The 17533-nt window shown below is 38.2% G+C and overlaps 1 protein-coding gene across 2 annotated transcripts in view; it reads right to left on the reverse strand.

The window, feature by feature from the left end:
- FGGY (FGGY carbohydrate kinase domain containing) overlaps window positions 1-17533 on the reverse strand; it is a 134551-nt gene that overhangs the window by 71698 nt on the left and 45320 nt on the right. For both annotated transcript variants that reach the window (XM_010582314.1, XM_010582313.1), the window contains one exon: window positions 3272-3400. In XM_010582314.1, coding sequence (XP_010580616.1) covers window positions 3272-3400 — 129 coding nt within the window. The remainder of the gene's footprint in view (window positions 1-3271; window positions 3401-17533) is intronic.

The raw sequence follows: 17533 nt of genomic DNA on the forward strand, positions 1-17533 counted from the left end.
AGTCAGACAGCAAATAAGCGTGGAACATTCTCATAATAATGAAAGCTTAGATATGTTATATGCTAAAAATAATTTAATTGCTGTTATAAGTCACTTTCACCTTTATCTGAGTTGGAATTTTTCATACTCTGAGGCAGACTCAAAATCTTTTGAAGATTTTCAAGACAGACTGAGAACAAGGAGTCTGTACACCACACAAACTGCAGGCGAGATTTTAGAAAAGCAGGCAATCCTTAGTGTGCGTACTTTTGGATCTCTTCAACAGTGACACAGTATTTTAGATACTGTACAATAAATTATCTACTTTTGCTGAAACAATGCCAATGTCTTTTTAAAAGGTGCAATGTAAACATTCTTTTTATGAGGCCAGTCCCAAAAGACTGGCCGCCCATACTCACATTTTTATCTGTAGGTTCTTTTAAATTGGTACAGTAGGTCCAAATGTAAGACATAACAACTTGGCTTTTAGATTTTTACTTTTCCATAATAGGTATCAGATGGACTGATTCAGGAATCATAGAAGGCCTCCACAGACATACGTATTACACAATTCTTTATCTTTACCTTATCTTACTCAAAACTTTGAAGCGTTCATAAACTTCAGGAAGCTGTCCAGCAAAAACACACTTTATATCCAGCCAAAAGCAGATCTGAACAGTGCATCAAATTTTATTAACACTGAAAACAAGATGTCCATCATGTCATATTGGTTTAGCCTGCAGGATACGAAAGAGCCCTTTTTGTTACTCTGCTGTGACAGAGTATTTTTAAAAAAACCAGCAGAATGTGTTCAAGAATAAGAATAATGACACCCACTGGATGTTGCTGTCCCACAAACTAATCTAATGCTTACTAATACACAAGTCATACCCTTCAAACAAATTGTAAACCTCAGTATTTCAATACAGATCACAGCAGAGTAAGCACTAAAACACACATCAGTACCTTTTCAAAACAAAAGTTTTACACCAAGTACAAGAGTTACTTATTTCCAGTACTTTCAAATATCTCTTCTCTATTTTCTTTCCTTCTGTGCCCCTTTTATCATTATTAAAAGATTAATATGCTTTAGTGCATTGCCATCCTTAATATCTTTTAATCGGAACACAGTTTCACTTCTATTATCTAGTTCTATTATCTGTGTTCTCCTTTTGCTTTTCTGTTTTTCCTTCAGGATTTTGAGCTCTGTATTTTACACACTGTAGGTTAAACTAGACTTGAAAAAGGTTAAGGTTCTTGTTATTAACAGCTATGGATGAAGGAGAGCTATTTGGTATTTGAGATGTAGCCACACTATTCATTCTCTTTACATACATTTGCACTCTCCAGTTCTCCTTTTGCTCCTGCTGTCCCTTTTGCTATCCAAATCTTTTCCTTCTTATTGTCTTTTCTACCAGTTTCCCCACCTATTTATTACCCTTCCCACATTCAAGAAGGATGAGTTCCATCTTAAATCTTCCTTTTTTCCCAGACTCTACTCAGTTATGGTGTGATTAGCATGCAGGTTCTCCCCCTGCATTACTGACTTTTCCCTCTGTGATGTGTCTCTCCCTCTCTGACAACAACCTCTACATTTTTTTTCTCCTGGCAATGATTTCAGTAGTCTGCTAGTGTTGCCATCTGAGAAAACATATTCTGATAAACAGGACTAGAATAAGCAGGCTATCTCTATCCACCGAAGTCTTACTGTGATGGATGCCAGTAGCTATATATTTCTAATGTTAAGAGTTTCTTTACAGAAGTCTGTAACAAATGAACAGACAGTTGCTCTCTATTCTTCTTTAAATTCAATTCACTGATTTCAGCACACAAAATTTACTGGGCAAACTTTTTGTGCTCTGAATCCAGTACTCACATAATCATGCCAGTTAAATGAGGACCCTCCACTGTCATTTTCACGTGCTCTGTGACAATCCAGTTTTTCAGCAAGTTCATTATTTCGTGTCAGCTTATTATCACATCCTTTTCAAGAAAACAAAACTGCCAGGGCACATAGTTTTAAGCACATTTTTATGCAATCAGGATACTAATTGACACAAACAGATTTTTAAGTAAGTCACAATAGTAGGGACACAACACATCTACAACTATGACACTAAAACTCAGTCTTCCTTTTTGCAGCTGGATCTGTATCTAATCCTTCTGAGGTAATAAGAAAAGCAATCTACATGATTACTTAACCTCATGAGAAACAGTTATCAGAAGCAAAATAAATGGATTTAAACATTTTAAAAGTTCCAGGCCACAACTCCTAGAAGAACAAATGAGATTTAAAACACCACAAAATATTTGAAAAAAACCTAGTACTTTAGCAGCTAGTATTTTATTTAGATGTAGAGAAAAATACTTTGATGAGCAATAGATTTCCATTGAACAGTACTGTTTCAGTAACACTGAAACTTTCTGAGGTGAAACTTTTTTTCTAAACTATCAAACTAAAAAAACCTCAATTTCCTGCTGAATAAGTTACACTGAATCACTTTGTTATTGACTGTATTTAGATAAGGCCAAACAGCATAGTAAGAAAATGAAGCCGTTGAGCCTCACCAAATACATTTCAACACAGCTGAAACTGGGCACATGAGAATATTGCACCGTAAAAGAAAAAAATCTAAGCATCAGGCCTCTGACTCTAGTTATGGATAAAAAGTTCAAAGTCACAGAAGGGGAATGCTGTGCAATGGCCAGTTCTCCCTCTGCTCTTGTTTGCTAGTTTAGATACACAGTATTTACACATTCTGAGCCCCTAGACCAAAAGCAGCATTTTTGGTATATATCCCACATTGTGTCTAGCATAAACGTATGTGAAAAAGCCTCCACTGCATTATTTAAACAAAGCATGAATCGCTTCTAACACTAAGAAGGAAGACTATGAACAAGCCTCAGACATGGGACTTCTCCCTTAGAATGTTATTTTTTTATTTTTCTTGCCTATCCCCAAAGTTTTGAGCAGGAGAAGATGCAAACTCTCAGCATGCTGGCATGCCAACACAATGGTGTCTCAGTTCAGGAATTCAAAGTGGAACTAGCAGAAGTTAACAAACAATTTGGAAATCCAGCTGGAAAGAAATAAACAGTGATAGCCCCTTTCTATAAACAGATACCCAATATTAGCAGTTACTCTGAGGGTTTTTTATTTTAGTTAGGCTATTTCATAAGAATAGCATCAGAGCAAATTGCTGGATACAAAACAGGCTGTAAGAAAAGTGCCTTTCTAAAATTAATTCAATACATTCCTGTCTCCAAGAATAGTAAATATATGACTGAGTACCTAGTCCTCCAGCATGTGCATCAATGAGAGATGCTGCTACTGCAATCCCTTCAGGGAGACCGAGATCTTTTGCAGCTTCTGGCGTTAGACCTTTTCCAACAGACTCTCCAGGAGACAAGACGTGGTTTCCTGGGCAGACACAAGAAAAACCAAACACCTGTCAATTTACTAAACAGAAAAACAAATGTGTATGTTATTATAAAAACTCCCTTCCTCTCCCTCAAGTTAGTGTGGTATATATAAAAGAAAAAAGTGCATCAAAGAACTCTGATTAAGAAGCATCTTTCATTATCTGCCTGTATATTAAATACAACCATGCTACATCAGGCTGCCCCATAGCAATTTAAAAGTTCAAAAGTATTCAATGTCCTATCTAGCCACAGAGAAAGATTTCACCACAAGCAATTAAATTCTGCTTGGAATCTTTCCAAGAGATATGAAATACTTATGCAGAAGTCCCAAGTTCTTGTGGTAGTTACTGACTGGGCTGCCCGCAGCCATTCTCTGTGCACGTGAACGAGATTCAGCTCAGCCCATGCTCACAACTACAAACTGCACCGGTAGCACAAGGCAGGGGCCAATTTTTTTTTCATTTCCATCTCTTTCCACCAGTTTCTACTACGAATAAGTTAGCTATAGTAACACAAACGCCAAAAAAGAAACTGGCTTAAGCAGCAAATTCTTCCTATTGCAGCCGTATTTCCTCACAGACTTAAATAATCCCTTTTTGAGCCTTCCTTGGCCTTATGAAGTATGAAGAACATTATGGTCACCCTGAACACAAGCAATACAACCCTTCCCTCTCAGTCCTGTCACCAGGGAGCCTGGTGGCAGGTCCCATCTGTATTTGTCTCCACTACCACAGTGCACATTAAGTTTTGTCCTGCGAAAAGAGATTGTTTCAATAATTAAATCATGGCGATAGAGATTGCTCAGAGCTTAGAACAAACCTAGGGTCGTTAAACTTTCAGAATTTAAGGACACCCACTCCGACAGCCTCCCCTCTGGCTGCTGAGTATAACCACAGCCGAAGCAATGGGACTGACAGCTCCTGGAACTGCACACACTTCCCTATTTATCTAAAGATTTGGTGGGTGAGAGGCAGTGAAAGGCACAGTGGGAGCTCCCATATACCTCCCTGCCAATACCATGGCTTTTAGTACATATCTGTAGCGTTTACTAAATTCAACAAACCTTCTGGGCAGAGTTGACAAAACTCCTTTTTAAAATAAAACAAGCCTATTTTCAAAGTCAATTCTATCAAGAACGTTACATCTAAAGCACATTCTGAGTGTAGAAAGGAAGTAAAACATCCTCCACAATAGAGATTAATTAAGAGGAAGAGCATATCATAAAATATCAGGAATACATTAATGCCCATGAGCATAATCTTCTAGAAATAGAGTTATACTACCTTACTGTCAGATGAAAAGAAGGTTGTGATATTAAATTCATGGGTGGAAAATGGGTCTTCAATTTTACATATGACTTAGATCTTTGTCTTTGCTGTAAATGATGTTGGTTCTTCACATTAAGGAAGGTGCCCACTTCCTGACGGATGCAGTGCATGGAGCACTTTGTCATTAGACAGCACACACAACTTCTCGGTGTTCGTTTCTCCAAGAGCTTCTATTCTATTGACAGCCACACCGCCACCTCTGAAATGCTAGGCTGAATCTCATACTGGAAATTTAAAACAAGTATGTACAGCCAAAATTTCTGCACCTGACTTTGGGTTTATATGCAAATATTGGGGGAAGTAACCAAACCTCACCATTTAGCTCATACAACAGAAGGAAATGATGATATTAAACTATCTCCTCACGGGAAAAAGATGTATATATTATATTAATTCTTAGTGTAGAGTCAAAACATTGTGCTAGCTTTTTTCAAGAGGTGTATCTTTTGCATTTTTTTCCCCAATAAATTGGAGAGCATCATGTTTCTCTTTAAGAGAACTTTTGTATTACCTTTCTGGTTTTTTTAAGACATTGGAGAATACTAGTAAAACAAAGTTGTCTGCTTCTCCTGACATTCAAAGACCCTGCAGATGGAAGGAAGTTCAAAAGAGTTCATGCAACTAGACCCACATCGTCTTCTTCAGAATCAGTTGCCTGACAAATATCTTGTATATACAGCATGAGATTAAATTAATCTGAAATAAAACCTCTTCCCAGGCACTCAGTTCCACGGTTGGCTTGTTTATATCAGTCATACCGGTCAAACATTTTAGTGTGTAATTATTATGTGGTTAAACTCCATTTTACAGATCAGGGCTACTATTAGTCAAAATCTTTTCCTACCAGCTTCTCAATTACTCTATTTCTAGTTAATGAGCACTAAGGGAGCAATTTCAGAGATAAAGATAATTCTATCTTCTACAGCAGCAGTAGAAAATGACCCTATAGATCCTTTGGTACTAGTCATATATTGGAACAACCAGCAGCATAGGTATCCCCCATGGGCATAAAGCGTGTGAGAATGTACAGGGATGGGCTTCTTGTGATTGAAAGATGCAGCGTAATAATCTTGTATTTAAAAAAAAAAAATCATTCACAGTAGACTATGCCCTGTCTGTCTTAGGAGTCAAAGTAAACCTGAACAATTATTCCTTGACTGAAAGCACCTCCTGATAACCTGGGAAGCGACAGGAGTCAGAAGTCACCCACGACAGGGACTGCGAAGGGGAGTCTCCTAGGTCACCCAACAGTCAGGGAGAGCAGAAAAGAGGTGTCAGCAAGCGAGTGCAGCAAGGAGAGGATACTGACTCTGCCCCTCTACTTCATCCTCCCAGCTTTAGAAACCAATGAAAGCTCTGCTGCACCCATACAGTACATTCATAAAGAGCTTTGTAAAAGGGAAGAAGCAGGCTCTGCATGGGCACTCTTTCTGTCATCGTGGAAGTTACCTCCCCACCCACACAAGTGTAAGTAGGTGTGGAATGGGCAGAGTCTTGACTGAAGCACATGGATAGAGACCTGGAAAGGGAATTATAATTCTCATGGTTTACTCTTCACTGAAAAACAAGAAAACTCAGCTAAGCATCAGTATGCTTAGAATCTGCAGGTATAAAGCTATTAAATGACAAAATAGAAAACATGAAAAGCAACCAAAGAGGAGCCACAATTAAAAAGTAAAGCATTTGAAACAGATCGTACTCCAGTACTAGACTGGGAGAGAGCGAACAGATTCTTACTTGAGCAAAACACAGAGGCTTTAGAAGTCAAGGGACAGCTACTATAAAAATAAAGGTATTCTACAGCTACACACCAGCATTTCAACGGCAGGTGCTGCCACCCTTAAATCCTACCTGTCAGGGGAAAGAAGCTGTCAGAGAGGGAAGAAGGGAAATGAGAGCTGCCTGCATACAGAGGCGGGCAGTGAGAGTATTACAGAAGGCTGCATAAAAGAGGCAGTGAAAGGACCGAGTCTTCTCAAGGCTCCTGCCAAAGTAAATGTATCGAGTCTTTTGTTTACAGTAGTCTCCTGTGCAAGTCATTTACCTTTGCTATAATGACTTCCAAAATTAGACCTAACCAAACAAACCCATAATGGCTGAAGCTGGAGAACTTTCTGTTTCACATTCATACAGCTGTTTCACTCATGCAATGCCTTAATCCACAACTTTTTCATTTCGTACGAGACAGACTATTTCTAGCTATTTTTTCCCCTATAAAGCAGCAAGTTTACAAAAGGAAAAAGCTGTCTGAATCTCTTCCTCCTCTTTTATCCTTCTTCGAAGACTAATGTTAGAGTTTGCTATGATCAGGTTTTGTTTAAAGAATTTATGCGGTACCAACGACCCTCTACCTTTTTCGGCGGTTACCACAGCAACCAGCTATTTACCAGACGCAACACACAAGGCAGACAATACATCTTCAGTCAACTTTAGTAATCAAAATTCACTGTACTGGCTTACTAATATTTAACAGAACTAGGTACTTTAGGACTTAAAAACAACAAAAGCAGAGCGCAGCAGGGGGCCCAGCTGACTCAACTATGATACACTCACTGAGAACAGCTTTTCATCTATCATGCAGAACGTGGCTGCGTTTCATATGCACTTATATTTAGCTGTGTAAGTGCATAAAAATACAAAAGGAAGAAAATCAAAAGGAGATGTCCCTTTTCTTCACTAACTTGACACAAGCAAACTTGAACTTGGATATATCGATCCCTTGCTGAAATCCCAGCAACCTCAGAAAGAAACCCAACCAAAGGGTACAACCGGTCTCCATTTTATAGCCTCTGCCAAACTGGGCAATATAAATGCTTTTTAATTTAAAAGACAATACACAAAACAGATATCCTGTTAAATAAGTGATATATAACACGCACTGAAGAAGTTATCTAGTTAAACAAAACAGTGCTAAATAAGCATCAAAGGAAACAGGACCTCAGTAAAAAGAAGCACTGTCCATCCAAATGGATCTCATAATAAGCAATGTAAGGGATTTTCCCTCCTCGATATTTTATTCATTACAAAGCTTGTAGACAACCTCCATTTTTTGTGTTTTATAGTAATCCTTACAATGCCAAAAGTCTGGGACATGCAAGGAACCTGAATAAATAACTCTTCTGATACATCATCCCAACCCTATCTCACATACAATACATTACCAAATATCCCTCTCAATTATGTAAGATACTCACATTTAACTGAGATATGTGTGGCTGATTGTTCTACAGTTTTTAACTCATCTGATTAGGAAAAACAGCGGTAAAGTCAGAAGGAAGCAGGATAATGATGTGGACCATAAAAATGTAATATTCATTTTTTCTTAGGACTGAATGCGTGGTGGTTAAAGGGTGTTAGAAACAGTCAGATTTGGGGCTTTTTTAACCTGGAAATACCCTCCATAAAATTTCCTGGTTAGCAGTTAAAAACTCTAGAATTTTCATTCAGGAAAACCAAAACAAATTGTGATATTATAGGCCAGCTTATTTAAAAGCGAGAAAAACAGTTGGTTAAACAAAATCACTTTGGCTTTCTTCAGCTCAAAATTCATCTCTGTCTATGCGAGCTGCCACAGTAGCTTGAGGCAAATCTAATTTGGGTCCTTTCCATCCCACTCTCCCATACAGCTTATGCCTTTGGCTGAACTACATCTCAACTACCTAACATGTAATTACTTAAGGCAGACATATTAGGTTGCTAAATACTGGCAAAAGCAAGCAACCTATGTGCAGGCAGATCCTGATTCATTAAGCTGAAAAGTAAATTGGTCTGCAGACCATAGGTGCCTACTTTAACAAAGACTACTGCCTTCTTGTCCAAATGAAAGAGAGCTACTTCATGTATAAATGATAAGCTTTCCTGGTTAAAGGTCAAAAGAAAAAGAAAAAAAGCATTCTGCATCATTGGATCATTAGGCATGTACATCGACAGACGTGACTTGAGTTTTCATTACTAGATTTCAGTGAAACAGTGCAGAATGAACATCTCTTGTAATGCATGGTTCACTACTCGCTATGCTGACACGCATGTGGCTATACTATACATATATTTGGATGTCTTACTAAGTAACTAGATGCAATGTATTTGCATCCAAACTCAGCTACCTGACCTCACGTTTTTGCTTGCAAACAAGAATTTCAGTAGGCTGACCATTTAGATTTCTGGCACATTACAGTACAATATTCCTAATAGTCTCTCTTAAATACAAAGATCATCAATGTAGATGATGTGACTATTGCTATACTTTCAGAATTGCAAATAATCAGACTTTGGTTTGGTACAGTACATCACTAAGATTGTAGAGGCAATTTAGCTTGTATTAATTACAGATTATTACTTAACAGAATGTTTTTTATTACTGAATGTTTTTTTAATAATTCACATGATGATAGTAACTTCTCTTTGAAGAAGTAACTACCCCTTTTTCAAAACCGAAAGAAATGACAGACCAAAAATAACCTGATCAGTTACTGAAAGGACGCTTTTGAATCTTTCAGCTAAGCTTCTGATACCTGCACAATCTTATTCCCCACCACATTCACACAGTATCCAGTTCTAATACCTCTACTGAGAAGATACTGATGCATTATAAAGGGTTCAGAAATGAGTCAGGAAAGCAATTACAAGGATTGAGAAGTATGACAGTTCACATAAGAGTTTTGGTGAAAAACCTCAAGCAGCTCAGTGTTTTCCTTTAACGTAGAAAATTTCAGTCTGTACAGGTCAGGCATGTCACTACAGTCTGCCAGACAAGAGTAGGAAGTTAAAGTTCAGATGAAAAATAAAGTGTATTCTTCAATTAATTCATTAATTTTGAGAAATGACAGCAACTAACCATCAACAACCTTTAAGTATGAAGTGGGCTCTCCATCACAGGAAATTATAAAATGAAGATTGGTTCTAAGATACACTTTAAACTACTTAAACATTAATTTTAGAGAGTCCAACAGCCTCTGACTTGGAGGAAGTCGGCAAATTGTTTGAAATACTCTTTCTGTTTTTGTGAATCCTGACTCAAAAAGCAGACATCGCTGTTTGAAAAGCTATCTCAGTGTGAGGCTTAAGCAAAAAAAAGATGATGAAGAACAAATCAGGACCACCGAGAGGAAGAATCAGGTAAAAAGAAGAAATGACCCAGAACTGTTCTGAGAAATGCTTTTTTTTTTCTTTTCTTTTTTTAGAACTGTATGAAAAATAAGAAAGGAGCATAATGTTTGAGAAATTTAAATATTAAGCAATCACAACAGGCTCAGTCTGCTCAAAGCTTTTCCTGTGACTTCTAAAATGAGAAATTCAAAGAAAAAAGCTCCTAGATTTGATCCTAGCAAGAAGAAGTTCACAAGTCCATGGTGTTGCCAGAGTAGAAGAAAATATGATTCCCCAGGCAGACAGAGCCTGAGATCAGAACTCTGGAAATGGACAGTGTGAAATTTTTTTATTATTATTTTTTGAACATTTTGTGAATTATTATTTTTGAAAGCTCTAAGCTTTTACTATAAGTTGTCTAAGCTATGATGGAGCCTGAGGATGAAAGAACACCATACAGTACTCCTCACTTCTTGCAGCTGAGAGGAGGGAGAACTGGAAAGGTACCATGTGCCAGCAGGACTCAACCTGATGATAAGCAGGGTGAATGATGGTTCCTTTCCTTACAGTGGAAGAGGAATGGAAAATGTCACCCAGGAAACACTGTGAAGAAACCTGAGCTACCCAAGCTTAGCCCAGCCTATTAAAGAACAGCTATTGGAAAGAGGAGGAATATCTCAGGCTGGAGAAACTGGCCGACGGGACACTCGTGAAATTCAAGAAAGGGAAAAGCAAAGTTCTGCACATGAGGTGGAAGGACCCCATGCACCAGGACAGGCTGGGGGCTGACTGTCTGGAAAGCAGCTTGGCAGAAAAGGACGAGGAGGTCCGGTGGACACCATGCTGAACGTGAGCCAGCGATATGCCCTTGCAGCACAAGCGGCCAACAGCCTCCTGGGCTGCGTTAGGAAGAGTGCCAGCAGCAGACCAAGGGAGGTGATCCTTGCTCCCTGCTCAGGAGGCCACATGTGGTGTGTTGCGTTTTATACTGGGCTCCCCAGTACAGGAGAAACATGGACATACTGGAGCAAGTCCAGAGAAGGACCCCAAAGATGACAGAGGCATGTTGTACAAGGAGAGACTGAGACACCTGAGACTTTATGCCCAGCAAAGAGAAGGCTTGGAGGTGGGGCTGGGGGCGGGGGGGAGATCTTATCAACATATATGCAAATATCTGACGGGAGGGAGTAAAAGACCACGGAGCAAGACTCTTCTCAGTGGCACCCAGTGACAGTACAAGTGGCAACATGCACAAACTGAAATACAGGAAATTACATTTAAACAAAAGAAAAAATGTTTTTATCAGGGAAAGGTGGTCAAGACACTGGAACAGGTTGCCCAGGCAGATTTTGGTGTCTCCATCCTCGGAAATACTCAAAACTCAACTGGACACAGCCCTGAGCAACCTGCTGTAGGTGACCATGCTTTGAGCATGGGGAGCTGGACTAGATAATTTCCAGAGGTCCCTTCTAACCTCAACGATTCATGCGGTTCAGTGATCTCAAGATGGAAAAAACATAAAATAAAATCACAGGAATGTGTAGCTTTTCTGAGAAAAGTTCTTTCTAACTTCGTACTGCTGAATCATATATTATGAAATAATGCCTCAAGCTTTGAGGAAGGAGACACCCTAAAACCTCTTTGCGCTGTGCCAGTTTCAGCTCCTTTACAGTTGCTGCAGCTCTTGGATGGACTGAAATGACAGGAAGCCAGAAAAATGTTAGCATATTTGGAACACTGTTCAGTTGTAAATTCCATGGATTTTGACAGCATGTAAGTGTAAATATCCCCTGATTCATCCTTTTAATTTTGTTTGAAATTGTAACATGTTGTAATTTATTGGGGATAGCAAAAGAGCACAGACAGACAGATAAAGGGACCTCATACTTAAAGAGACTCCTTTTACTTATTATTCTCTACCATTTGCAAAGTACAGTGTTTAAAGCTCGTTATTACAATCCAGCTTTATGAAGAACTGGCAGCTGCAAGCTGACCTGAAAAAAATATAAAAATCATCATCCCTTTCCCTCAGCCTTCAAGGAAATCCCTCATATACTCCAGAGCATCTGCCATCAAAGGCCTTGGAAGAGAGAGAAAACTGGCAGAACTAATGGATTGACCATTCCCTTCACAGCTGCTGTAGCAGAAGTTAATATTGACTGTATTCTCCCACCCTGGACTGAATCTTCATTTTCAGCCTAATGTAAATAAACGAATAGAACTTCCAAGTATTAAAACTGACTACTTCTGACAAAATACAAAACCTAAACAGACTCTATTTAAGTGTAAAAAGTGAGGTATACAACACCATTATCTTCATTAGCTTTGTATACGAAAGTAGACACTGGCACATGCAGGAATATAACCATTCATATAACAACATGTTCATGAATAAACAGCCTGCTCTTTTGTCACTTGTTTGAATGCCTAAAGGAACACAGAGTTGCACCTACAGTTGAAAACCCAGTATATTGTAAAGCTTGCGCACAGTAAGAATGACAGCAGGTACCAATCAAAAGTCTCACAGCTATCAAGTCCCAAATCATATACAGTTTTATTTATTATGAATTTATGAATAAATACTGCAAACGAAAGAGCATTAGAAAGGAACATCCAGTCTTACAATTCTACAGATCCTTCTTTTCAGGGCACTCAAAAATGGCATATGCAAGTGCCCAGGTACATGAAAACATCAAGCTTCCAGTCCCCAAAGTCCTGGAATTAAGGGAAGAGTTACAGACAAGAGATTGCAAAGTGCTAGGGCTGTACACTGAAGTACAGACAGAGTGCTGGAACAGGTAGGGTGACACTATTGTACCGATGTACGGGAGTAAAGACCACTAACCATAAATGCACTTTAGAGTCAAGTTGAACCCTTCATAATTGAAAACACAGTGTCAAAATTTTAAAACAAAACAAAAGAAATCCTACATTGAGGCAATCTGTGGAAAATGGGAATCATTCTTCCTGAAGGTGGCTAAGAAGGATGAGTGGGTAAAAGATGCAGAGTGTGATTTAAGTAAAGAGATGTATAAGGACCAGAGGGTGTTCTTCCTTACACCACCATCCCCTGCAAAGTCAAAATCAAACATGAAAGAATTCTACCAATCTTATGCTGAAGCAAATTAAGCAAAACTACAGTTTTAGAGTTATGAAACAGAGAGAGAAGTGCTGCTTGAAGACAGGCATAAAACTCTGATCTCCATATTATCCAGTCCTATGAAAGTTTAAGGGAAAAAATCCAAGTAATTTTAAGAAAAAGTTTATCATTTTGTGAACAGGATTGTTGATGATGGTTGTCTACAAAAGCCTATCTCTGCTGATACCAAAATCTGTCCATGCAAGTGTTATTTTCGTTAGCATACTAATTTCAAGCTTTAAAGTTCAAGGCAAGCACTGAATTTCCTTAAAACTTGAGAGATTTAAACAATCCAAATTCTTTTCTCAGTTTTGCCTCAGTTGTTCATAAAGATGCCATACATATGAGCTGTGTATTTATTTCCTTTTGAGGATGTGGCTGTAAAGTCCTAGTCGGGAAAAAACTGGGAAATGGGTTTATTAAATCCTTATCATGTTGAAAGGCTGTATTTCCAAGTATGAAGCTCGCGTTTCAAAAAAATACTTCATTAAACTCAGTGTGCTGCTCCATCACAGATGAAAGAAGGTGACAAACACCCCTTTACAAAAGATAGCATTTTAGCTTTCAACACACAATCTACAAGAACAATAAAACCTATTCTGCAGTACCTGCAATGCTCTCTCAGGCAAAGGCACCATCTTCAACCAAAAAAAGACCTGGCATAAAATATTACCTTTCAATAAAAAATCATTATCTGGTCCCTTAAGTAGCCCCTGAAGTAGAGGGCTGTGGTGAGAATTTATCAGCCATTTTCCTCCAAATGGAATATATGCTTCAGTACCCTAAGAGGTCTATAGTACATGAAATTTTAACGGAATTGTTAATGTCTTTCTAGGTTTTATAATACCACAAAGAGATACTCATCATGTGCTTTCACCACAGCAGATAAATGCTAATGCCTGCAGTACACAACACTTTCATAGTGGTTTTGAGTACAAGCCATCCTCTACTCTCTTGGTGGGCAAATTAATGGGATCAGTAAATTTTGTAATATCTCCAGACAACACTCTTTATCTTCACAAACGTGATCAGTAAATTCACGATATACAGAAGGGACCACAAATAACTTATGTGGATTCCCTGAAAGGTTAGTCTGCTCTGAGAAATGTAAAATGTCAAAGGCCTGGGAATTTTCACATGTGAAACCACGCCTTGATGTGGGAAAGGTTTGCAGAAGATCCTAAAGGTCAGATGTGAGGGTCTCCCTTATCAACAAGGTCATATGTTAAGTTAAACTGAAACTAAGAGAAGTATACTACCTGGAACCACAAGCATCACTCTGATTACAGTAAATATATTGTTAAAGGGCAAGACATTTTAAAAGTGATGTTTAAAAGTATATTTATCAGAATAAAGAAATATGTACGTTAAAGAAGTTGTTCACAGGTAATTTCTTTACATATTTCCAGTGTCATGAAAGTTAAAGCTACTTCAAAAAATAAGTCTAGTCATAATCATTCATCTAGAGTTCCCGCTGATTGAAAACAATAATGATTTCACTAGAGATTTAAAATAAACACATAGCTTTTCTGCCTACTTTAAACTGGTAAACTATGTATTTACTTTTGTTACAGTAAGAACATTTTGCTAATTTTATCTTGTGACATTTTGCTTTGTTTAGAAAGAAATGATAACTCAGAGCCTGCTAATCTTTTAGGAGAGATATGTGAGAAAAATACTATTATCTCTCTTCACAAGGGGAATGTGCAAGCTTTAAAATACATCCTTGTATTTGAGCTAAACAAACCTTGAGCAGACATACATGGACTTGAACAAGCTTGAGAACAGAAAAGGAAATTCCACTAGAATTACTTCAGACTTGTTAGCTTTTTGGTTTTGTTTTCATTTTAGGAGGGGGTTTTGACCATGTACAATCTTCCTTCAACCTACTCCTACCTAGGTTATCTGGCAATTTTGAGTTCCTTAATCTGCCAGCCAGCTAAGTCTACTGCTTCGAATTCTTTTCTGTCAGCCGTAGCACACTATGACGTGCCTCCTGGAAGCACACACTCTGACTGTTTGTCCATATGAGTTACTTAAACAAACTGCCTTCCTTTATGTATAATGTGCTGAAGTTAACGGCAGCTGAGACTGTTCGCTTATGGGACAGCACCCTGAAACAATATTATAAATATAGCCTGAGCTGAGTTTGTGCAAAGTGTGATCCTGTGTTCGTTGTGCCCAGTGTAGCATTTGTGGGCTCCTGGGAGAGATCTATGCAGTGATGGTGCCTCACCACCAATGCCGACACTTTGGGAGTTGGTAGGAAGGAATCTTCCACTATACAAGACTGTTCCAGCAGCAGTTTGACCAACGCTGCTCAAGTGACTGAATGGCACTTTCCCGGGAGGTGGATCTACACTGTCCTGATTAATTTAAATTAAGTAAAGGAAAGCTGAGCTTATTCAGAATGCTCTTCTCAAGTCCAACAACACTGAACACTCATTAAAACAAGCAAACTCCCCCAAACCTTCATAGGAATGATGTTACCATTCCCATTTTCCCATGTACAGGGACACTGACAAGATTAGGGGTGGCAGAAAGCAAAGCACTTCCACAGCATGCAGCACAGACCTCAGCATTGTTAAGTAGCTTCTAGGCGGGGACTGAGTTGCTTTCTTTTGCCGTCTTTTTGTCTCCCTCTGAAGCTAAACCCTTCCAAGAGACTCCAATAGGCACAGTTTAGAAGTTAAACTCAAAGGAATGAAGGAGTAGTTGCTATCTGGTTTCCATATCCATACAGAGAGCTCCTTACTCCCTCTTCATAAACACATGAATGAAGGTCACTGCCCTGCTTTTTTGTGATTTTATCACACAGCTAAATATAATGAATGTAACACCTTCCTTTTTAAAAAAAGGCAAGGTTAGACAAACGGTCATGTAAATAAGCATATATTCTTCCTAAGGCCAGGTTTCAGCATTATTATGCAAAACAGAAAGTGTCTTACACTTTGGATACACATAAGGTAATCACCCCAAGAATCTGAAAATCAAAGGATTTCTCAAGGTGAGTAAAAGTATGTGCTCTTCAGAAGCCTCAAGTTCTAGCCTACAGTTTGGTGCATTTCTGGAGGTCGGATTCTGCTTCTCCAACTCCAGCTGAGACGCACCCAGGTATGCTGTGGTTCATTTCTTGAAAATCAATGCAATTGCCCAGGGAACTAGACACTTTCCCCATTAACTCAGGAAAACATTTTTGTCTTGCAAGAGACACCTATCAACAGAAGTTAATTTACTGATTTATTTTGTAAACATTGTGTTTTAAGGAAAATGTAAGCCTGATATTGGAAATTAATGATTTTTGTCTTGCTAAATGTTGAGCCAAATATAGATTAGTTTTATGAGGCTTCCATCACAACAAAAGACTCTTTTTATTAATGGCTACTTTATCATTTAAAACATGTATGTTTAGTTACTTAAAATGGCAAATTGCTTTGCACTGTCCTTGAAGTGCATTGCATAAATATTGTATTAAAGCCTTAGCTTACACTTCATAAATAATTTATCTTAAAAATACTCTTCCATGAGACCACCAGCTGCTGAGATGTTCAATTTTCTGGTAAAAACATGTATTTATTGCAAGCCTTATTTTAACTTGTTGAAGATTTGCTAAAAGCCACACGTGATAGATGTTGTAAGAATTGTATTCAAACTAAAACCTCAGGAAGCTAAAAGCCTAATACTCCTAGTAGGTTTTATACCTTTGCATGAGCAGTTGCAGTTGCAGGGGGAAAAGCTGAAATCTATTCAAGGAAGCTTTCAAGTATAATTTTCTGATAACCTGAAAATGATTTAAGAGTATATTTTGTGATGATCAGAAAAGTTTATAGATTTCATTACATTTCATTTCACTACAGTCCTCCCTTCGCCATTTCCATTTCATGTTGCTGCATTTAAACTGCTGTACGAACTTGTTCAAAGTGCTAGACATTAAGAAAAAAAAAATCAAAGGAAATTTCAGATAATTAACTTTGATGAATGAGCATATTTTAATTCATGTCTGGTAATATTCTTGTTAATGACATGTCTGCTTAGGACATCCATTAAAAGTCCATTAACTTAACAGGGAAAGTCTAATAAAGTTATCCTGGAAATTTTCTGGTATATTAACATTATGGACTTTTAATGAATATCTGCTGTAGGAATTGCTATTAGCAAGGCTACCACTCTAATTAAACTTAGGCTCTAAGAGAGTGAAAAAAAACAGTATAAAGATAATAACAAGCAGAAGTAGCACTTTTTTTGAAAATTACTGTAAGGGAGACTGGCACAGGTCACAAAACGTGCTATCAGTAACAGCTATAAATTACTACGTTGTGGCTTTTTTTTTGTAGCCTGCTATCCAATATTCCCATAACTGGTGCTTCCTTCATGTAATCAGTTGCTGAGACTCCCATTTACTTCTCTATTGTTGAGGCTGAGCAGTACTGAAAAGCTACCTAGGCCCTTCAGAAGGGTAGAAGATATAAAATTTAAACACAGTTTTTCATGAAAATTCAAAGTAAAAAGCGTACTTAGGAAAGCTGTTACCTATGGGCATCCAGCCTTGTTACCCACCCATCTGAAGCTTCATCAAGTC

The sequence above is a fragment of the Haliaeetus leucocephalus genome, unplaced genomic scaffold (genome assembly GCF_000737465.1).
Source record: "Haliaeetus leucocephalus isolate CR32 unplaced genomic scaffold, Haliaeetus_leucocephalus-4.0 Scaffold848, whole genome shotgun sequence".
NCBI classification, from domain to species: Eukaryota; Metazoa; Chordata; class Aves; order Accipitriformes; family Accipitridae; genus Haliaeetus; species Haliaeetus leucocephalus.